The sequence below is a fragment of the Streptopelia decaocto genome (genome assembly GCF_964273445.1).
Source record: "Streptopelia decaocto genome assembly, chromosome: 13".
Lineage (NCBI taxonomy): Eukaryota > Metazoa > Chordata > Aves > Columbiformes > Columbidae > Streptopelia > Streptopelia decaocto.
The window spans coordinates 8598568-8621246 of record NC_138668.1 but is presented as its reverse complement, the minus strand read 5'-3'; the positions used below and the strand labels follow the sequence as shown (position 1 = coordinate 8621246).

Below are 22679 nucleotides of genomic sequence, written 5' to 3'. Positions count from 1 at the left end.
ATGTGGCCCAAAAGCAGCAGTAACCCTGACCTGAGTCCTAGACCTGCTACCTCAGCCCTGCTCATAACACGTTCACCTCTGGGCTCTCCTCTTGCCACCACTGGATGCTGGTGCTGTCCCTCTCCCCTGGACAAGGATTTCTCAACACCTTCATATCTTGCCAAACAGGGAGTTAAAATGTCTTTGTAGATGTCACACTTGTGCATAGCCCTACTGATGTCCCCTTGCTGCCATGTGGCAGAAGGGGAGGTGGTGGGTGGAGGAGACTCCTCCTTGGCAGGGTTTAGCCTTGTTTGAAACACGCTGAGTCACCCAGGGATGGATGGAGGCAGCTGCTGAGGCATCCCCAGGGGTTTCTCCTCTCTCCTCCCAGCGCAGAGGTCTTCCCACGGAGTTGTCCCCATGCTACCTGCTGCTGTGGGGCTGGTGCGATGGGAGGTGGTGGTGGGGTGGTGGCTGCAGCCAGCTGGGTCCCCCCTCCATGGGGTGTGTGATGGGGTGGAGGTGATGGAGGAGCTGGTAGCATCGTAAGGCCGAAGGGGCTGTGCTGGATGTCTACAGGGACATGCGTGGCCAGGCCTTGCCAGGCGCTGCAGGGGGGTCTGTCAGCATTGCACAGCTGCAGAGCTGGTGTGAGGACGGGAGCAGGGCTCTGCCCATGGGCTGGCAGGGGCTCCAGCTTGCTGCCTGCTGCTCAGCAATGGGCAAGTGCTGGGGATGGTCCCATCAAAATTATGTTGGAGGAGTTAACCCAGTGCTGTCTTCACTCAGCACTTCCTGGACAGGCAGATGCTGGAGAGCTTGCAGTGGCTGCAGCTTTGTCTCCTGCCCATTAGGCAGCTGACTGGTCTGAGCCGAAGCTCTCGATAGAGCCCTGTGGGCTGCCTGCAGTGGGGTTGCTCTGCAAAGGCTGGTGCTTGTGGCATGGTGCTCCCTCTGCTGCAGTGACTGCTCCATCCCTGCTGCTCCCCTCTCTGCTCCCACAGCCCTTGCCTGGGTGCCACACTCCTCAAAAAGAGGGTTTCTGGTGCTCTGGGTGCTCCAGGGACAGCATCCCCTGTCTTGGTGCCTGCCAGCTGCCCAGCCCATGGGCTGACAGGTTCCCCAAAGGCTCTGCAGTGCTGCTGGATAGTTGGGGATGCGCTGCTGGAGCAATGCAGAGACCACCAAGGAAGCCGATGATTTTTCAGCAGTGAGCATCTCCTTTTCCATCAGCAGAGGATTAAGCAGTGAGGAAAGAGCACAGAGGTGGCAAGGCCAGGATTGGTCCTGGAGAGATGTCCAGGGATGGGCTGAGAACCCTGTCCCTGCTGTCTCCCCTCTGTGAGCACAGGCTCTGGTGCTGGCTGCCCAGCTGAGTGTGGCTGTGGAAATAAACTAAAAATAACAAAAATCACAGATCATTTGAAATGGGCTGTCCCCTGCCAGCTTCCTTTGGCTGGAGTGGGCAGCCTGACAGGCAGGAGCAGTGTTGAGGGCTGTAGATGGGCAGCATCTGCCACGGTGGGTCATGCTGCTGGCGTTGGGCTTTATTCCCAAGAGTGAACTGCAAAACCCAAGTCATTCTGTAAGGATTTAATAGTGGGAGAGGGCACGATGTGGGGATCCCCCTGCCTGCACAGGCTAGTAGAGGCCAGAAAATCTGCCTTGGTGGCTGGGGCGGGCAGCGCTCAGCATGGCCCCTCCAGCCAAGCATGTGGGGTGGCAAGGGGGATGCCATCCACCCAGCTGGGCAGCTCAGGGCTCCACCACCAGCTGCAGCTCCTGGGGCCATTCTGCAGTGAATGTGTGAGCTGTGGGTGTTGGCATGATGCTCAGAATGAGGCATGGCTGATCTGCATCTCACAGGATGCTCCTGTTGCAACCAGAGCCTGTGGGAGAGGATGTGAACTCTGGTCCCTCTTGCACCCTGCAAGCCAGCGGTGTAGGATATGGCCCACATTCCCTGGCAGCCACCTAGCATCCTCTGGCCCTGTGCTGTGGCTGCTGGGAGAGGAGCCCGGCTGAGCCCTGCATTTGGTCCTTGCTTTTCGCTCCATAACAGACAGGCCAGACCCAGAGCTGAGTTTCTTGGGGGTGAGGCCAGAATAACTGCCATTTGCCAGTGGGGATACTTGGGTAGCATAGTTGGTGGGATTTGGAGGGGATCCAGCCTCCAGTTCAGCAAAGCCACTGTGCCCATGGCCAGTGGGATGCTGCTGGGGCTGTGGGAAAGCAGTGCCGGACCCAGGAGCTTCAGGGCCTCATCCTAATGAGCTCCTGCCTATTGCAAAATGTCCCCATGAGGTATTTTTGCTGCTGCTCCTTTCTCCGGCACTGGTGGGAGCTGTTTTGGACTGCATTTGGATAACTTGGGGACTGCAGGTACTGTCACAGCTGAAAGGTCTCTCCAGCTCTTCCCCACCCCCTCTGCTCAGCAGCTGTGCAGTGACAAGGGTGTCCAAGCTGTGTGTGACAGCCGGGGCTGCTGACAGGCGTGAACACTCCTGTTGCCCACAAGACAGCTCATAAGAGGCCAAGGAAGGTCTGGACCCTGATTTCAACCTCCTCCTTCCAAAGCTCAGCTCCTTCTGCCATATCCCACAATATTTCGCTCCTGCCGACAAGTGGCAGGGGATTGCTATGGATCAGGCACTGCAAAGTAATTGTCTCCCTGCCCCACTCCCAGGACGCTGCATCAGTAGATGTGGGGTGGGAAGGTGTGCATGGGTTAAGGGCCAGATACAGGTGTGTTGCCCATCTCTTACCAGCCCCCCAGCATGGGCAATGCCACAGTTGTGCTGCTTCCAGCAGGGCTGCCAGCACCATTTACTCTCTTTTCTCTCACCCCAGGGAGGAGCTGCTTCCCTCGCCCCAGGAGGATGGAGGTCCTGCAGCTCCTGCGTCTGCTCCTCACCGCCGCCATGCTGGGCCTCTCCCAGACAGTGAACCCCTTCGTAGCCCAGCAGACTCCTCCAGACCCTTGTTATGATGAGAATGGTGCTCCTCGCCGCTGCATCCCTGAATTCGTCAACGCTGCCTTTGGGAAGGAGGTTCAAGCCTCCAGCACGTGCGGGAAGCCCCCAACGCGACACTGCAATGCCTCAGACCCCCGCCGAGCCCACCCACCCGCCTACCTGACCGACCTCAACACCGCCTCCAACATGACGTGTTGGCGCTCAGAGACCCTTCACCACTCGCCCCAGAACGTCACCCTCACCCTGTCCCTTGGCAAGAAGTTTGAGGTGGTCTATGTCAGCCTTCAGTTCTGCTCACCCCGGCCAGAGTCCACCGCCATCCTCAAGTCCATGGACTATGGCAAGACCTGGGTGCCCTACCAGTACTACTCCTCCCAGTGCCGCAAGATCTATGGCAAGCCCAGCAAAGCCACTGTCACCAAGCAGAATGAGCAGGAGGCCCTCTGCACCGATGGCCTCACCGACCTCTACCCCCTCACTGGTGGGCTGATCGCCTTCAGCACCCTCGATGGGCGACCTTCTGCCCAGGACTTTGACAGCAGCCCCGTGCTCCAGGACTGGGTGACGGCCACCGACATCCGTGTGGTCTTCAGCCGTCCGCATCTCTTTCGTGACCTGGGTGGTCGGGATGCTGGTGAGGAGGAGGGGGGCACTGGCTCAACCCCCTATTACTACGCAGTGGGGGAGCTGCAGGTTGGTGGGCGCTGCAAGTGCAACGGGCACGCTGCACGCTGCGTGAAGGACAAGGAGCAGAAGCTGGTGTGTGACTGTAAGCACAACACTGAGGGTCCCGAGTGTGACCGCTGCAAGCCTTTCCACTATGACCGGCCCTGGCAGCGGGCCAGTGCCCGGGAGGCCAACGAGTGTTTGGGTAAGTGACTTTTTTGTTTTCCTGGGGCTGAAACACCCAAACGGGTCATTGCGGGAGGGAGTGATGGGTGCTGAGCCAAAGCAATGGAGCATGTTTGTCCAGAGATACTGGGAGCATCTCCCTTACTGGAGGGTTGGGAGAGGCTCCAGCATTTGCCCTGTCTCTGCTGCAGGTGCCTCTCTGGAGGTGCAGTGGTTTGCCCATGAGCCAAAGCACTAAAACCCTCCAAAAATCATTGGTGCCTTCCATCTCATCAGCAACCTCGCTGTGGGATGCAGGATGCCCAGCTGGAGGTGTTTCCCTTGGGCAGCAAACCAGATGTCCCTGGGCTGGGAGTGGGAATCTTGGTGGTTCCCTGCGATATGTGTTTTGGAGCAGGGATCAGGCAGAAAAATCTGGCAGAGATTAAGGAAATACTTGAGATACCCTGATTCGACATTTTATCATTCACATTCCGTCTGGCATGGTGCTTTGTGTGGTGGTTTTCACTTGTCTGTCCTTGCAAAGGTTTCCATGAGTTAAAAATCTTGTTGTTGAAACAATACATTTCCAAAACATCAAGCTGGCATTGCTTGGCTGTCCCGCCCATGAATCTTTGTGGGATTTTGGTGGAGGTTTTCGCCTTTTCACCTGATTTGGGATGGGGTTGGGGATGCCAGAGCCCCATGAAGGTCTGGGAAAGGGAGTAACAGACTCTTGCTGCTCCTGGACTAGAGTCTGAGTCCTCGCGGTGGCAGGAGGATCAAGACAAGGGAAAGCCATACCATTAATCAGTCATTGAGCTGCTCAGCGGATGTGCCAGAGGTCAGAGGGACTTGTTGGTATTTGTGATCGATGTCTTGTTGAGATCCCAGCTATCAGCTTATATATATGCTACAGTGGATTTCTTCTAAGAATGGCTAAAAAGGCAGTGGGTTCAAAGGAATTCCTAGACCCGATGCTTTAAACCACTTCACACCCTGTGGGAATGTGTCAGCCCTTGTGTTTTCCCGCTTGTCTCAGAAAGATGAGTTTTGGAGCATCCTGCACCCTGCCCGTGGCTGCTGCCAGCTCTGGCTGGTAGGTCACCCCATGGAAACCCCTTGGGACAAAAGGAGGACCCTGACCCGATGGCTGACACCCCTGTGGCGCCCCATGCCACATCTGCCTCGCCACTGAATCCTCCGGTAAAGCAATGTGATGGCAGCAGAGGTGGCTCTGCTGGCACAAAAAGGGTGAATCCAGAGGAGGCTCATTTTTGGGGAGCATCCACAGATCTCTTGTCTGTCTGTACATCTTGTCCATTGCAGGACCGTGCTCCCGAGCATCCCTGCCCCCAGCCGCATCACCCCTTTTGGCAGACAGGCCTGAAAAGATAAATGAGAGAGAGGAGGCGGGAGCATGGCGCGGTCCCTTCAAGATCCCCCTGACAAGCCCCCAGCACAAAGACCCTTCACCGAGCTGCATGTGAAAGTAGTTTTTCCTGTTGATTCGCTCCCCTTCTTTCTCCCTTTCCCCTCTCGGGCTTTGTGCCCTCTCTGAAGGGACCTGAAAGAGCTTCTCCATCACCCGCCTCCAAAGGGCTTAGCGGCTGAAAGCTGGATAAGCTCCTCGAGCCTTCCCTTCTGTGCTTTTTAACAATGACATCTCCCCAGCCAGCAGGAACAGACGCAGCAATTAGCACCAATTAAAAGGAGAGGCCGCCCGGGAAGTTCCCTTTGCTCAGCCTGGGGACTGTGGGGTTTCGGACTCTGTCCTGTGGCCGGGCATTTGTGATGCTGGCTTGTGGTGGTGGATGGTTGCGTTTGGCCAGGGAGGAGTGAGGAGGAGGAGGGTGGATGGATGCAGGAGCTTGGCAGCCCAATGCCAGCTGAGGGGCAGGGTTGGGAGGCTGCAGCATCCCAAAAGTGGATCCAGATGGAGTCATGGGACTGGTGCAGCTCCAGGTCATGTTGGGATGTCACCTCTTGGCTCTGTGCTCCCCTGCCCCCTGCATGGGGTTTTGTCCCCTCACAGCGCATGGAAGTCTCTACCTGCTCCGGCGTGGGGACAGATTGATGTTCTTCACCATGTCACAGTGCTGGGACATCCATTTATGTAGCTCGAGCTGAGATCAAACTTTTCTTATTTCACAAGAACTTCTGCCTCTGGCTGGTGTGGGGAGAGGCAGAGGTGAAACATCTGAGTGATGCCTGAACATCAGCATGGGGTGTGACCCCACCACGGCTGCTGTAGGGTGGCTGTGGCACTCATGGGGACATCACTGTGCTGTGGTGTTATGGAGGTCAGTGTGACTTGGGCAAACAGGCAGGTTTGGGGATGTTGCAGCCAGGCTGGTGATGGTGGATTTGCCATGCTGCTGGCTTGGCAAGAGGGCACAGTGCCAGCCCTGTGCCGTGGGGTGCATGGCCCTGTGCCTGATGGTTAGAGCACAGTGCCATTGGTCCACGGGCACTGAAGGCTCTCCCAATACCCCAAAAGGAACTTGCCCTGCCAATATGGGGATACTCTGTGTACCCTCAAGTGTGCCCTGCCTGAAACAGGGGAAAGAGAAGGGCAGGAAAGAGAGAAATGTGTACCCATCCATTTGGCACTCCAGCTTTTAGCCCGTGTCAGGCTCAGTGATGGATAATCCTGGCAGAGTGGCCGGTAGGAGCAGGACTGCCGAAATCCTGAGCCCCGCTAGGTGATGGATCATTTTTATTCTTGCAGACTCATGTCACCTCCTTCCCACCACCACTGCCGATTCCTGCCTGCACACGTGGAGCTGCTCAGGGCAGTCCAGTCACCCCCTCAGCAGGCTGTCCCCAAAACACCCGGCCTAGGGAAGGGGGGGAAGCGGATTAGCGCAAAGCAGCCACTGGAAGTAATTGATGCACTCGCTGGTAATGCGGGAGCTCTTGTTCCCTTTGTGGCTGCCACGGCAGGGGCGCTCCCCGGAGCACCGGGATAATGCACGGGGCTCACTTTGATCCAGGGGGCTCGGCAGGGAAGGGGCTGCTCTCTCCTGGGAAGACCTTGCTGGCTGCTGCTCCCTCTGCTTTAGGCTGGGGAGCTGCAGCCGTCAATCCAGGATGCCAGTGCCCAAAAACACTGATCCCTGGAGTGGTGATGGGATCTAGAGGATCCCATGTGCTTCCCCTGTGTCCTCTGCCCCTTCCTGTACGTGTGTGCTTTCTTTTTCTCAGTGTTTCCCGTGCAAAAATTCTCTCCAAAATCCCCCAGTGAGCTGGCCTGGGCTGTTTTACCCCCTGGGGCAGGATCTGTGCTGCTGACGGACTTCTGGCAGTTGCATCTGCTGCTCCTTCTCTTGCTGCATCCCCCGCAACGGGATGTTCCTTGCCCCTTCCCCAGCAGATGAGCTGAAAACCAGGGGGTTCTCAGCAGCACCAGCCATGGTCCTTCCCCAGAGAAGGCAGAGTAGTTTGCGGTAGGTCATGGCTTTCAGAGGTGGGCAAGCAGGCAGCATCCCCCTGCCTGGGCACCTGCTCCCCGTCAGGTGCAGCGTCCCAGCAGATCTGGGGTGCAAGGGGGAAGCAGCCACTATGGTGAAGGGGATTAACCTTGTGTGACTCTCCTGAGTCCTGCTCTTCACAGAATGGGGCTGGAGTGGGTCAGCCTTCTCCCTTGCACCCCTATGCTCAGTTCACAGCCCCTTGGGGAGGTCTCAGCTTCTGCTTCCCCTCCTGCCCCTTGGCGGTGGAGGTGCGAGCTCCAGCCCCTCCGAACACCTTCCCCATGACGGAGGTGCTGTGTGGGTGGGAGGGAAGGGGCTTTTCTGGTCTCAGTTTCCATCCCCGGGGCGGAGGTGCAGCCCCCTCCTGCCTTGCCGTCCCAGCCGGGCGCTCCTCCAGCCAAAGCAGGGGCGTAGCTCAAATCGGCTGCGGGTTGGCAGCAGCGGCTGGTCTAGGGTTTCGCTGAGCCGGCTGCCTTTGCTAATTATTCCCAGGGAACTTGTAGGGGTGGTGAGTCCCCCTCCTGCCCTCCAGGCTCCATCGCCTGCCACACGTGTGCCGTGCTGCACAATGCTGTCTGTCCCATGCCAGGGTCCCTGCCCCAAGCCCCCTCGTGCCGTCACCCCAGGATCCTCCATCCGCAGCAGCCCAGAGGGGGCCGGGGGGGCCAAAGCCTGGGCAGGGGTTCAAACACCATCAAAAAGGGGACAGAATGTTGCTCCATTGCAAGGTGTCAATGTTTAATTAGTCTATTATTGCAAATTATTAGATCTTGTGATTGTTTAATTGATCATATGATTGTTTAATTGGGCATACTGTACATGGGCGGAAGCGAGCTACCACATAATTAGCCCCAAACTGTGCAATTAAATTCTTATTAATACCCCAAACAGCAGGGAACATTCAAGCCTTTAATTAGTGATTAACGGGAGACAGACAGAGCTTGCAACTGAGTCAGTGCTGAGGAACAGTGCAAGTATTTAGCTGGGTAAGACGGGGGACCCGTCTGCCCCGATTAGTGCCGGATGGCTGCGCCGGGGGGTGAGGGGACAGTCACATGTGCTGGTGTGACCCTGTCCCCAAGCAGGGGACAGCCACCATCCCAGCATGGCCAAACCCAGCCAGGTCCCCATGTCAGCTGGACAGGATCCTGCCAAAATCTTGGCTTGGCTCCTGCTGAGCCACAGGCAGTTTGCTGACACCAGCCCAGGCCGTGCAGCAAGTGGAGGTTTTTCCCCAAAAGCCAACTTCTGGGAGGATCTGCAGCATGTTCCCAGGGCCCCATCCCTGGAGACATTCAGGTCCAGGCTGGACGGGGCTCTGAGCAACCTGATCTAGTTGAAGATGTCCCTGCTCATTGCAGGGGATTGGACTAGATGGCCTTTGAAGGTCCCTTCCAACTCAAACTATTCTATGATTCTATGATTCTATGAATGTGGCCCCAGGGCTGATGGGGACGTGCCAGCCGGGAGGGCCCACAGCCCACAGTAGGGTTGGTGATGTCACGAAGGGCCCTGGCCAGTTACTCTCTCACCAATTAAACTGGAGGCAGAGAGGGACCTGTGCCGAGGGCAGCGAATCATTTACCTGACCTTTCTCCTCCACTGCCCATCACCTTCCCTCTGGGCAGCCGTCCCCTCTCCATCCCCAGAGGATGCCAGGGGCTTGTGGGAGCAGCCCTGAGCATTCCTGGCAGGACAGCAAAGTTGCCTTTTGGGGTGGTGCAGCTGGCCATTCAGTGATGCAAGGGACTAATGAGGCCTGTCTACTCCCCTAAAAATTGCTCCTTTCCTGCAGTTGCATGTGGCTGCCTCAGTTCAGTGGCAAAAACCACCCCAGCTGGTCCCTGTTCCTTTATCTTGTGAGGGCAAGAATAGCCTGGGTGTTGGGCTACTACACTGCATCTCTCCTGGCCCTGACAAAGCCTGGATGAGCATCGGCATCCCTGGCACAGCAGCGTCCCCAGCACAGCAGCATCCTTGGCTGCCTGGGACTACAGGCAGTATTTGCTGCTTTCCCTCCAGGTGCCGCATGCCAGCACCTCACCCCTGGTCAGAATTTGCCTCAAAAGTCCCTATTTTTCACAGGCACCAGGGAAAGAAAAAAAACCAGCTCAAAAGGCACCTACTTCCATGTGGAGTGTTATTTTGATGCCTGCCATGTGATTTTTACACTAATCTCATAACGCGGGGGAGCTCCAGGGGGAGCTGAGGTTTGAGCGCGTGGTGCCGGCAGCACCAAGACCGGCACCAGCCTTTCACTCAGCTCATTTAAGCCTCCGAAAAAGACCCTTTTTCAGAGCTGGGGTTTGCTCCAGCTTTCTTCCCCCAGCATCTCTGAAGCCGGAGCGGCTGAGGCAAGCAAAGGAGCGTTTGATCTGCCCGGGCTGAAGCTCCCACCAGCGCTGCTGGCCGAGGGGGAGGCAACTTCACACGACCGCCAAGCCAGGGCTAAGCAGTTAAATCTGGGCTGACACGTTAATGAATTTCACAGTATGCCTGGAAAAACTCTCACCGAACCTCATTTTACCAGTGTGGGGAGGGGGCCGGGGCTGGGGGAGGAGGGCGACACGTTTTGCCGAAGGAAATCTTGTTCCCATTATCTTTTTGCAAGAGTGTTTAGCAGGAACTGGCATTGCTTTGCTCTTTTATCTCGCACACGTGGAATCGGGCCGGGGGGCTGCGCCGTTCCTGTGACTAATGAAAAAATAGAGTGTGCGTGTGTTTGCAGGAGCATGCACGTGTGTGTGCAAATGTGCAAGCGGCTGTGCATGCATATTCATGCAAGCATATGTATGCACACACGTAAGCATGTGTATGAATGTGCATGCTTGCACGTGGGAGCACACATGCTTGTGTGCATTTTTGTGAACACATATGCACAGACATTTGTGTGTGCATATGTGTAACGGTATGTGGCTGTTTGCACATCTGTGTGTGTGCATGTGCCGTGTATGCACGTGTAATAGTATGTAGATATTTAGGTGCACTTTTGTGTGTAAGCATGTGCACGTGTACATGCTTGTGTGTGTGCTTGTGCACATGTGTGCATGTGCATGCAGGGCTTCTTTCTGTGTGTGCACATGCACACAGCGTAGGCCGTAAATAGAAGAGGCTCTGTTGCTGACACTGGGGACGACACCCAGTGAGGCAGCGGGGACAATGCTGGTCCTGCGGAAAGGCTTGCCAGGCTCTGGCACCAGAGCCAGCTGCTGGGAAAGGGGCAGGGGGATGGGGAAAGGGCGGGGGGAACGGTGGGTCTGCAGGTGCCTGGCTGGTGCTGCCGGACCCCCCGGCTGCACCACTCCATCTCACTCTTGTCTGCCCTCAGCCGAGCTGTGCCCCGTCCCTACATGTCCCCTTTCTCCTCTGCCCTGACCTCCCAGCACCAGCCCTGTGGAACGGCGGATACTGCACATCTGGACGGCACGTTGGAGCCAGCTGTGCCGTGCCCTGCCTGACCGGCTCCCCCGGCGCAGGCAGCCCCGGCCTCCAGCAGCAGCGGGGCAGCTCCAGCCCACCCAGCGGGGTTTGGAGGTTTCAACTCCAGCCTTCACCTTCTCCCCTTCCCTCACAGCCTGCAACTGCAACCTGCACGCTCGGCGTTGCCGCTTCAACATGGAGCTGTACAAGCTCTCGGGCAGGAAGAGCGGCGGCGTCTGCCTCAACTGCCGGCACAACACGGCGGGGCGGCACTGCCACTACTGCAAGGAGGGCTTCTACCGGGACCTCAGCAAGTCCATCACCGACCGCAAGGCCTGCAAAGGTAAGCTGAGGCGTCTCCGTGCGGGCAGCAGAGGTGATACAGTCTCTCTTGGTCTCCTTACTCTTCCATCCTTTGGACATCCCTCTGCTCTCTTGGAGCCCAGCTACTCCCTCCAGCAACTGCAGGTCACCTTCAGCCTCCATCACCCTGGTCACCTCTGCCACCCCAAGGGCACCAGGCAGGGACATTGCTTCAAGCCCAGCATCTACTGAGTGAGCAGGCTCCCAGGAGCCCCGCCCACCCTGAGAGGGTCCTGGTGTGGCCACAGTTATGGTCTCCACAGTCAGTGTTTGGATCAGTGCTGGGCAGGATCTGGAGAAGACACATGACTAAATGTGCTGGAAACCTGTCTCTTACACTGATGTTGTCTGGGCCATAGACACGCTTGAAGGCATTCAAGGTGCTTCACACAATGACCCTTGGTGGCTTCTCTGCCTTGGAGAGCTGGGGATGCTGATGGAGGTTTCCATCTCCTTGCTGGGCTGTGGCGCAGGACCCCACAGCATGTTTCAGCTATGGGGTGACCCTTGGGACCTGTTGGAGGATGCTGAGCACCGTGGCTCCTGTTGCCTGTGTGCAGGGTGGCTTATCCCTGAGCTGACTGTGAGCCTCAAGCCACAGCTTGACCTTGTAAGGTCCCTAGCCTGTGCCCAATGTCATAGGACCTGCACCTCTCCCTCCTCTGGCTTCTGGCCAAGCCAGACTGGTTTCTCTTATCTCTCCCTGCTCAGCCACCTCTGTGGAGCCTTTTTCCTCTATGAAGCCTCAAAACAATAGTTTCACCAAAGAAGCTGAGAAAAGAAAACACCTTGCCTGTCCCCAAGGACTGGCGGGATCCAGGCTGAAATGCCGAGTGGGCAGAATGTCGGTCATGGCTGCTCTGAGACAGGGAGTTCATCCCTGATCCCCTTTTTTTCCAGCTTAGATTGCAAGTACCTCCCCAAAGAGAGTATAGTATCCTTGTCCGCTGTGTTGTGCAGCCACGTTGGCACTGGGCACCTTCGCTGCTGTGAGGACACGATCCTGGCATGTTCACGTAGGGCCTATAGCAACTGCTGAAGCTGGTTTCAGACCATTAACATTGTGGGCATGGACCTGAATTGAAGGATTTGGCTTTTGGGGTTTCCCTCTTTGGTGCATTAGTGTTGTTTGTTGGTGTGGCTCATTTGGGATGTAATAGGTAAAATCCCTCTGTTGCCCATGCTGCGTGAGCTGTCTCTGCCTCTCCCCACCCTTGTTCCCATGGGAGCAGTGGAGAGGACAGAGCAAAGAGCAAAGGGAGAAACTTCCCACGTTTGATGGACGCTGCAGCAGTGATGGGAGTGTTGGCAGGGGGAGCCCTGCCCGGAGCCAGCTCATTAGCAAGTGGCGAGCTAATCATTTTTAATAAGCGGAGCAGCTGACTTGACAGGTCCCACCTCAGCAGCCCATATCCCAGGGGGCCACGTGTTGCTTCCCAGCCCCATGGCCTTGGCCAAGCCTTGTCACAGCGATGGCGATGGGCATGGCAGCCCCCCCGGCAGCAGCAAGGGTTTCCTGTTGATGGGGCTTGTGTCAGGTGGCAGCCAGGTTCCAAGGCCATGCTGGGTGCCAGCATCCTCAAGGTGACACTATGAGACACTTGGAGAGGAGGATGCAGGAAAAGGCATGCATCCCAAAGGTCTATAGCACAGTGTCCTGGGTTGTGTCCCATTCCTGGGAGGGATCCTGGGTCTGATTGAGGCAAGGGAGGAATGGCAGCATCCCCCAGTCCCTGCTGCAGCACCGCCAGACTGGGGCAGCTGCAGCAAAATTCCTTCTTCTGAGAGGATTTTCCTCAAGCTCACAGGCAGCCCTGGCTCAGTCCGAATGGCAACAGGGCTTTTGAGTGCAGCAAATCCTTGCAGACAATCCTCCGCCCCTGCCCTTCCCTGTGCCGAGCCGCAGGCAGGTCTCTGCCAGGCCAGTCCAGGGGGTGCCACTGCCGGGGGGCTGGCAGGGCTTGTCCGTGGTTTGGAAATGCTGCAAAGGTTCAGTCCAGCCAGATGAACATGTGCACAAGGGCTGTCCCCCGCTACGGTGCATATGTTGAGGAGGATCTGGCAGTAAAGGCGGTACCCTGGGTCTTGGGAAGCCAGTTCCTGGCTCTGCCTCAAGGAACTGAGTTAATAATAAAATCCCTGATGCTTCTGCTCCTTTGGCCACTCCTCCTTCAGTAAAGCAGAGTGTGTTACCATCCCTTTCTTGTACTTATCCAGTGGATTGGGAGCTCCTTGGAGCAGGACCAGCACCAGGGAGCCTGCCTGCCCGGTGCCATGAGTGGGAGCCAGTGCTGCCAGAGATAAATACATGGAGATGTGACAAGACAGTTTGGGCTTGGTTTCTCCAAAGATGTGTCCTGTACCTGCAGTTCAGATGCCTGTGCTCTTGCAAGAAAAAGAAAAAGATAAGGAAAAGCAAGGCTCATGACAGCAGATCTTGAAAACAGGTGTGGAGCAAGCTGCTGTGAACTGACATCTGCGGCTTTGAATGGAGGTCTTCACACCTACCGCAGCGCTGGTCCAGGGCAGAAGCTGAGCCTGCTACTAAATATCCAACCATGGTTTGTCAGGGGATGCAATGTCTTTGAAATAGGCACAAAAACATCGACTGCAGATTACACAAGCCTGCATCTGCTGCTGGCAACTTGGCGGAGCTCTCAGCCACCGGCCGGTGAGGGAGGCGAGCTCTTCCCCGCAGCCGCCAGCAGCCAGCGTCACCGCTGGATGCTGCGAGACGGAAAAGCTGGGAGGATGGAAAAGGCAGAACAACCTACAGGATTAATTCAATGGTGGTAATTGAAAAGTCAAATAAAGAATGGCTGTGCATTAATCCCTGTAATTTAAACAAAGCTGTAAACCCCCAGCTTTCTCCAATGAAAACTGGTGAAGCGGTAGCAGCTAAGCCTTAAGACGCAAAAATACCCTCAATATTAGGTGCAAGACATGCTTTCTGGCAAGCACAACTCGATGAGTTAAGCTCCAAGTTAGTGACTTAATCCACTGTTCAAGCACTGTGGGCCAGATCCTAGCAACGGGAGGGCTGTGAGCAGCCGGGCTCCGTGTGTGTGCAGCAGGCGCGGAGCTGCTCTGTGTCCCCACAGCCCCTGTGCTGGGATGGGGTCCCTGAGCCAGCCCCCCTCTGCGGGACATGTCAGGAGGAGGAGGGATGGAGATGCTATAGTTGGAGTGGAGGGATGTGGCTGTGCTGGGATGTGGGACCAGCTGGGTAAGTGTGGTGTTGCCTGGGATGCTCTTCCCATCAAAGCAGGAAGGAGCAGCGGGTTTTTGTGGGACTGTGGGAAATCCCATCATGGCGGGGTGAGGAGCTGGAGACTGGTCTGGCGGAGACCGAGCTCATGTCCCAAAGACATCTATCAGTTGTGGATGTATATGAGCAAAGCTGCCTTAATTACCAATCCAGAAAAAACATCAAAAGTGATTGAAAGCCTTCTTCCACTGCATGAAGAGAGATCCGCTTGGATCAACTGAGTCCTGATTGTGCTGACATTTATGTCCATCCTTAGACTTCTCACCAGGAATACACTGCTCGGGCCCAAGAGATTATCCACAATGTGTGAATCTGAGCACTTGTATAAATCTTTGCTGGAAGCGTGCCTCTGGCCATACGTTTTTTAAGGCACGGACTGTCTATTGCTGTGTGTGCAGAGCAGGAGCGATGGCTGCAGGGAGCTCTCCCTGCACAGTCCTGTCTCTTGGGCTTTTGGCAGAACTTGTGTGCAGCTGCTGTGGGGTGGGTGGGACTTTTCTGGCTGGAGATGGGTGCTGTGGGCCTGGCAGTGCTCTGAGAAGCAGTGGTGGGGTGAGAGCCTCTCGTTCAGGGCAGCATTGGGGCGAGGCTGGTGGCACAAGGCTGCTTTTCCCAGCACAGGTGGTGATGCGGATGGGTGATACTTCATGCCCAGCCCACCAACAGAAACCCAAGCTTTTGCTAGTGGAAAAGAGACACAGCAATGGATGTTTTCCAAGAAGTGTACCTGCCAGCTCATCAAAGGCACCTGCTTCCTCCAAGTGCTGCAGGACACAGCTGAGCCTGTGCAGAACAGCCCTGAAGAGCAGGCACAGGGAGACCATCAAGATGGGTCTGAAGCACCTGAAATGTCCCAGAACATGGTGGTTCAATAGAGGCTGGTAAGCCTGGTGTTCTCCTCCAGACAAGGCAGTAGTACTGTTCCCATGGGTCATTCAGGGCTGGCCAAGCACCAGACCATCGCTGCCAGCTTTGCTCCTCAGAGTCCAGGGCTGAACCATGCCTTGATCTCATGACCTTTCAGGGTCCCCAGTGACCTGACGGTGGGTGTTTGCAGGAGAGCCGGCAAAGCCAGACTTGCTGGGGAGAGCTGGCTGTCCTGGCAGGAGACAGGCCTGTTGTGGCTGAAGAAAGACCCTGTGTTTCTGACGGCCGCGCACCATGCCAAGGCTCCCTCGCTCCCTGCCATTTGTTATCACAGCTGAGCCCCCAAAATATCCTTGTCAGAAAGACGTTCACTTCCAGTTCCAGCCAAGATCTGATAAGGATGAAGCATCTGGTCCCCATTAGAGGCTGCTCACTCTGGTTTCTGGCCTTGTGGGAGGGGGTCTGAGGAGCAGCACTGTGGTGCTCCCACCAGTCCCATCTGGTGAAAATTAGGGAAATGATAACATCGGGGGGCTGTGGGGGTGGGTAGGGGGAGATGTTTTTATTTTGCTTTGGAATCACGTTCAACTCTTACACTGATGGAGACCGAGATAACCTCCTCCAGCTCAGAGCCAGCCCAGCCCCGGGCAGGCAGGTGGGAAGGTCCTCTTCTGAGTGAGCGTCTCCTTCCCACATCCCTCTGTGTAATCAGCCCTTGGTGGGTCCGTCATGCAGTGTGGTGTGATGGAAAGCTACTTTGGGTCTGTTCTGAGGGTGAAGACCCAACTTTCACCCACATCAGGTGTGGCTTGTCCCTGGGGAGGCTGTGGTAGAAAGGCATGGGGACATCCTTTGGCCGGGGTCTCCAGAAGGCGGTATGGGTGCTGAGACTCGTGAGCTTGGGAAGCATTGAGAGAACTCATTTCAGACCATTCTAAAACTAAGACAAGGCCAAAGTTTGTGTAGAAGCTGAGTGTTGGTTCAGCCCCATGGACTGGAAAGCTCAGAGGTGGGGGAGCAAGTGGAGAAAATGCCTTTTACTGCTGTGACAGTAGCATCACCCCAGGGTTGAGGTGCAGGAAGAGCAGACTCAGGTGTGTGTCTGTCCCCTTTCTGGCCCTGCAGTGCCCCCAAACCCACCCCGGCCATGAGCAAGGGTTTGCTTGTGAGCCCCACTCCCTTTGCTTGCACAGGACATGGCTGGCAGCAGGCATGGGGCTGCCCATGGAAATCCCTCCTCCTGCACACATGCTGGGCTGGCCCCGGAGCAGCTGCCTGCAAAACAGGCAGGAAGAAACTGTTCTCCTGGTGTCCAGACCTTAAATGCCAGCTGGCAGCTGCCTGCATGAGCTGTGGGGTCCCCAGAGGCTCATCCTGAACATCCCTGGCCAAGCTCTTCATCTGCTGGTGGCACACGAGGGGCTGTGATCCAGACCCATGGGTCTTGGCTGTGCTGGCCCTAGCAGCTGCTTTCCATCAGTGCTCTGGAAGGACCAACCTCCTCCTCACCTCTCCAAGGGTGGCACATTGGGTTGAGTTTGGGGTTTGCATTGTACATCATGTCTCATGTAACCTCTTCTCTCTCACCCACCCAGCCTGCGACTGCCACCCCGTCGGCGCAGCTGGCAAGACCTGCAACCAGACGACGGGGCAGTGCCCGTGTAAGGATGGTGTGACTGGCCTCACCTGCAACCGCTGTGCCAAGGGCTACCAGCAGAGCCGCTCGCCGGTGGCCCCCTGCATCAGTGAGTACCACTGTGCCCTGCCTGGTGCTGGGGGACCCCCACTGGTACCAGAGAATGTTCTCCTAGGGCTGGCTCGGGGTGGCTGGGAGGCTGAGCTGAGGGGCTGCCAGCCCATTTGGTTGTCCTCCAGGAGGTGGACAAGGCAGGATGGTTGGGTTGCCATCTGGGGTCCCCCCCAGCCTGGGGGGCTCTGAAAGATGCATTGGGTTAGTGCTTCCAGCTGGCTGAAACAGCTCTGCTGGATGTGTCTTCATCTGCAGCAAGGTGCCTCCCTCACCCAGCTGAGGCCTGAGCACGGTCAGGTCTGGGGCAAAGACAGATCCTGTGATCAGCATAAAAATGTATTTATTGCAGTGGGTCTGAATTTGACCCAATTGACAGAGGAACAACTTCATGCTCTGCAGCATCCTTCGGTGCTGCCAGAGCAGTGACAGTGGGGGTGAGCTGACAGGGCTGGCTCCTCTCCTTCTGTTGTTCCCCAGGTTTGGGGTTAGGACAGAATTTCCCCCAGATTTTGTCTTCAGGAGCCCTGAGAAAGTGTTGTCTTTGTCCACGCTCACCCCTGTGCTTTGCAGCCTGGAGTACACTCAGATCAGCCAAGCATCTGCCTGATGCCCAAACTGAGCTCAGCTCAGCAGAACATTCATAGAACCACAAAATGCCGTGAGTTGGAAGGGACCCACAAGGATCATCGAGTCCAACTCCTTCAAGGACCATGTGTCCCTGAAGCATATCCTCCGCAGTAGTGACTTAGGGCTCTTGGATGTTGCAGCATCTCAGCATGTCCCAATTTAATAAACTCAGTTTGGGCATCTCTGGGTCTGTTTAATGGCCTGTGATATTCAGGTCAGACTCATCCATCCTTAGCGAGCTGCTGAAGGTGAACGCCAAATCCCCTCTGCACCCCACTTGCCCAGGTGTCACCCCCAAAGCTAGGGATTCTTTTCCTTAAGACATCTCTCCTTTTCTCTTTCAGAGATCCCTGCCATCAACCCCACCTCCCTGGTCACCAGCACGGAGGCACCTGCGGGTAAGTGCTCCATTTGCCAGGGCAAGCCCATGGCCTCAGCCCTGCCTGCTGCCAGGGAGGGAGCTGGGAACGCCATATTTTGGAAAAAGGAAAAAAGAAATGGGTAGGGAAAGGGGGATTTGGATGGTTTTATTGCAAACAGAGAGTGCCACATGGAGCAGAGTTAATCAAGGTGACTCCCCTCCAGTGCTTTATAAATAGGAACACTCTTAGAGTGATGTCTGATATTTTCAGCCACATAAAAATAAATGGCACTCGCTGGAGACTTGGGTGTTTACTTTGTTTTAGCAGAGCAGGTCTGCCTTAAACTGCCTCTAGTTTTATCTGTGGGTTTGTTGTTTTAAGATTTCTGGCTTCTAGCTCGAATATATTTAATGCAAAGTAGCTTGCCTCTGCCCAGAGCCTGCGCTGGGGGAGCAGGGGACCCAGTTGGGGTCCTGCTGCCCCCATCCTTGGGGCAAATCAGAGATGCAGAGATGAGGCAGGCAATCCTGCCCTGCCCAAGTCTACCTGGGGCACCCTGCCTTCAGTCTGCTTGTGCTACAGTCAGGGCTGGCCACGGCCGTGCACCCTTCCTGTGCCCTGATGCCCCTCTGCCTGCGTCCCTCTGCCCCAGGAGCCCACAGGCTCCCCCGTGAGCAGGGAACTCCCTGAGGGGGTTCTCAGCCCCTCAATACCCCATGGTCCTGCCAGCCCAGACCGTGTCAGAGCCCCTTCTCCCACACTTTCCCACCTCCCTCCCTGCTTCTGGCAGCAGGTGCCGGGCTGCAGGAACAGGGGGACATTGTTTGGGGCCACTGTGCTCAGGTGCTGGGCTTCCCCCCCTCTCCCCATCCTCCTCTCTGCTGGGGTCCTGTCCACGAGTGCTGACGTTTCCATCCTCTGCATCGCTCTTCCCAGTTTTCTCCTGCCTTCCCAACAATCTGCAGCCTTTGAGGTCCAGCTTTGGTCTCTCTGCCTGAGTGCCCGACTGGCTTGGCAGCGAAACATCCTGGGTCCACTTCTTGTAATTTTTATTATTATCTTAAAATATTTTTCACTTAGTGGAAAAAAAAAAAAATCCTTGTTCCCTGTTAGCAAAGTTAACAAAACTTGTGGAGGGCAAAACAGAGCTTTAAAGTAATTCAAAGTCAGCAGTAAAAGATTTGCAGCCATAACACCTAATTAAGTTACATCTCCCTTAAAAAAAAAATTCCTTTTTTTTTTTTCAAGGCGAAGTAAACCAGATGTGCAAACTCGACACCTCTTGCACATGCTCTCCCCGCAGAGACAGGGGATGCCCATGCTGGGCCAGTGGCTCACCAGGGATGCAGCTGTGTCTGGAATGGGGCTGTAGCACATCCCAGGGGATGATGCAGCAGTGTCTGAGACAAAGTTGTAGCACGTCCCAGGGATGCATCCGTGTCTGGGATGGGGCTGTCATGTCTCCCAGGGATACAGCAGTGTCCGGGATGAGGCTGTAGCACATCCCAAGGATGCAACAGGTGGGGCACATTCAGCACTATGGCTGAGTGCTTCAGTGCACTCAGCAGCCACCCCGCATGGGGGGACCCTGTGCCCCCACCTGCAGGCACCACCATTGTCCCGGGGGCAGCGGAGCTGAGAATCAGGGCTCACCCCGCTCTGACAAGAATTACCTTCATGCTGCGCTGCTTCTATCAATGACAAATTTGGAACAGGCGGCACAAAGTCCCCAATAAAAAGGAGCTGGGCAGAAAGGAGAGCAGCAGATCCCAGGGCAAGTTTGTGCTCCTGGGCTTCTTTCTTTCCTCTTTTCTCCTCCTCCCCTTGGCACAGGGTGCTGTTATTCCCGTCTTCCCCCAGACTCTCGTCTCCATCCCCAGTGATTGCTGTGGCAACCCGCAAACAAAGACAACTTCAGGGACTGCTGGCTCTCTCCCGGGACATGGGGCCAAGCCAGAGACAGAACCTGCAAAAGGCAGAGAAAAGAAGAAAGATGGGCTTAGAAAAAACATGCCATTTGGAAAGAGACAAATTGAGATGTTCAAAGGAAGATGGCAGGGGGAAAGAAAGGAGGAGAACAGGGCTGCTTTGGGCAATTGTTGGGATCAAAGTCTTTGGGGAGAAGGAAAGAGGCATTCCCTACCCTCCCTCTGCTTGAGATGCAAATCTGGGTCTTTAGAAATGCACAGAAAAAAGCCTCCTTGAGGACATGAGCCTCTCCTGAGATCTGGGGAACAGCAGGGAGGGATGCTGTGTGGGGTGGAGGACAGCCTGCTGACCTCCCCGGCTGTGCTGGAGTGGCCTGAGCAGGGGATGCTCAGGCTGCAGGACCAACCTGGCAGAGCAGAGCTGCTTCCCTCACCCACCTGCTCCCCTCAGCCTGAGTCCCCTTCCCCTGGGACACTGGTGAGGTGCAGGTCTCTGGAGAGGCTGCCACATGAAGATGATGCCCACCACCCTGGTCCCTGAGAGCTGAGTCAGCTCTAAGGATCACAGCCCCTTTGATCTGGGGTCAGATCTACACTTGAGTCTCTTCCCTGTGAGGATGATGGTGGGGTTGGTGCTGAGGCCTCTCTTCCCTGCGTTGCCCAGGTTTGCAGGGCCACAGCTGTTCTGGTTGACTGTCTTTGGCCACAGCTCTTGTCTGCTCTCCTGGTGGCATCACCACCTCGCCTGTAGGTGTCCCATCCATCTCCTTCGGCATCTTGGAGGAGGGTTCCCAGGCTCTTTCCACCACTCCTGTGCTGATTTATCCTGCAGGACACTGTAACCATAAGCACAGGAGGGGACCCAGCCTTGGTTTCTCTTCCCAGCTGATGTGTTTGTGTCAGAGTTTGAGCCCCCAGCCCCTGTCAACTGCCGGGGGGGTAGCTGGGCTTGCCAGACCCCCATCCCCAGCAGCAGCCCAGGCTCTGGCTCATGAGCCTTCTGGAGGGCACTTGGGGCATGGAGTACCCACCACCCTCTGCCAGGCTGGGTCTTGCTGCTGTCCTCCCCACTTGGTTCCCCTTTCCCTTATGGTGGGACGGGACCCCATGTGTGGTGCTTTGCTTCAAGCCCCTCAGTGCTCAACTCTCTGTTCCTCCTCTGCAGATTGCGACTCCTACTGCAAGCCAGCCAAGGGCAACTACAAGATTAACATGAAGAAGTACTGCAAGAAGGACTATGGTAAGGACCTCCTCCCTCCCTGAGCCATGCTGGGCTTTGCCACAGAGGCAGCTGAGGGCTGGCTGCAGGCTGGCCATGGGTGGGGGAGATGCAGGTGTCCCAGGGGATGGGGAGCACCCAGCATGGAGAGGGGTCCCCAAATCAGAGCCCTCCCAAAGGTGCAATGAATGAAGCAGGTGGGACTGCTGTGGACTGACAGTTCACGTCACAAAAGCTTCCTCTGGAGAGCAAGGCAAAGCATCCCCCATCACCGTGCCTCCCCCTCTTTTCCCTCAGTGGTCCAGGTGAACATCCTGGAAATGGAGACAGTGGCCAACTGGGCCAAGTTCACCATCAACATCCTCTCTGTCTACAAGTGTCGTGATGAGCGGGTGAAGCGTGGTGACAACTTCTTGTGGATCCATCTGAAAGACCTGTCCTGCAAATGCCCCAAGATCCAGATCAGCAAGAAGTACTTGGTCATGGGGATCAGTGAAAACTCCACTGACCGGCCAGGACTGATGGCCGACAAGAACAGCCTGGTCATCCAGTGGCGGGACGCCTGGACACGTCGCCTTCGGAAACTGCAGCGGCGGGAGAAGAAGGGAAAGTGTGTGAAGCCCTGAGGGGTTTCTGCCCATCCCACCCCACCCTGTGCTCAGCCCCAGCCCAGCTGTGCGCTGCCAGACTGCACCCAGAGACTCTGTACATATATATAGTGTGAACGGACTCTTCTGTCTATAGTGTATATTTTGGCAATGGTTTCCCTTTGAGTGTGCGTGTGCACACATGGGTGTGTCCGGGGGTCTTTTTCTTTAAGTGTGTATTAAAAATAATGCAGTAATGACAAACCTTGAGTGAGGAGCAAAGCGGAGCAGGATCCCATGGGTCACTGTCGCCTGAAGGAGCTTGAAGGGGATTGATGTCCTGCTGTGGGCATGCTGTTCATAGTGCTCATTTTTGAGGCTTTCCTTCTCCCGTTAACAAAGTCTTCTTCAGCCCGGTGTTGACATCTGAGTTCATAGATCTCCCTTCTCCAGCATCCAGGGCCTGCCTCTTCCGCAGTCTCTGAAAATGTGCTGCTGTCAGACCTCTCTCTGCCCTTCTCCTTGCCCAGCAGGAACGGGAGGTTTAGAGTCTTCTGTCCTTCATGCCAACGTGCGTATGGGCAGGCTGAGTGGACACCATCCAGTGCTGCAGAGAGACCAGCCCCAGGAGCTCCACCAGGAAGAACAAGTGAGCTTTTGCAAGGCCTGATTCTCTGCTGGCCTCAGGCTTAATGGACCGGTGCTGCTGGCTGGGGCAGGACCCATGCAATGCTGCAGTGCCGTGGGGAAGAGTCAGGCCCTGGCAGTGGGTTGGTGGCCACTACCAGGGAAAGCTATGTCCACCAGGGAGAAGGGGACAGACTTCACAATCCCCTGGCTGTTATCTATCCTGGTGCATAGTCCAGGCAACACAGCAGGAAAGACCTGGAGACACCCATTTCCACCCCTCCCCATAAGGCAGGCTGACCAGAGCCATTGTGTATCATCACCCATCCACCCAGGTCTATGTCTCTATATTCTCAGCTGGTACCAATTGACATAATTCCACCTGTTTCTGTTGAGC

The 22679-nt window shown here is 56.0% G+C and overlaps 1 protein-coding gene across 2 annotated transcripts in view; it reads left to right on the top strand.

Annotated features, from left to right (window-relative positions):
• The window catches only part of NTN3 (netrin 3), a 28597-nt gene extending 6456 nt beyond the window's left edge, over positions 1-22141 (top strand). The window contains exons 2-7 of one of the 2 annotated variants that reach the window (XM_082064406.1): positions 2833-3828; positions 10839-11027; positions 16778-16927; positions 17904-17957; positions 21015-21089; positions 21366-22141. In XM_082064406.1, coding sequence (XP_081920532.1) covers positions 2862-3828; positions 10839-11027; positions 16778-16927; positions 17904-17957; positions 21015-21089; positions 21366-21694 — 1764 coding nt within the window. In that variant the 5' untranslated portion in view covers positions 2833-2861 and the 3' untranslated portion in view covers positions 21695-22141. The remainder of the gene's footprint in view (positions 1-2832; positions 3829-10838; positions 11028-16777; positions 16928-17903; positions 17958-21014; positions 21090-21365) is intronic. The other variant, XM_082064407.1, reaches the window with a different exon arrangement.
• The last annotated feature ends 538 nt before the right edge of the window (positions 22142-22679 follow it).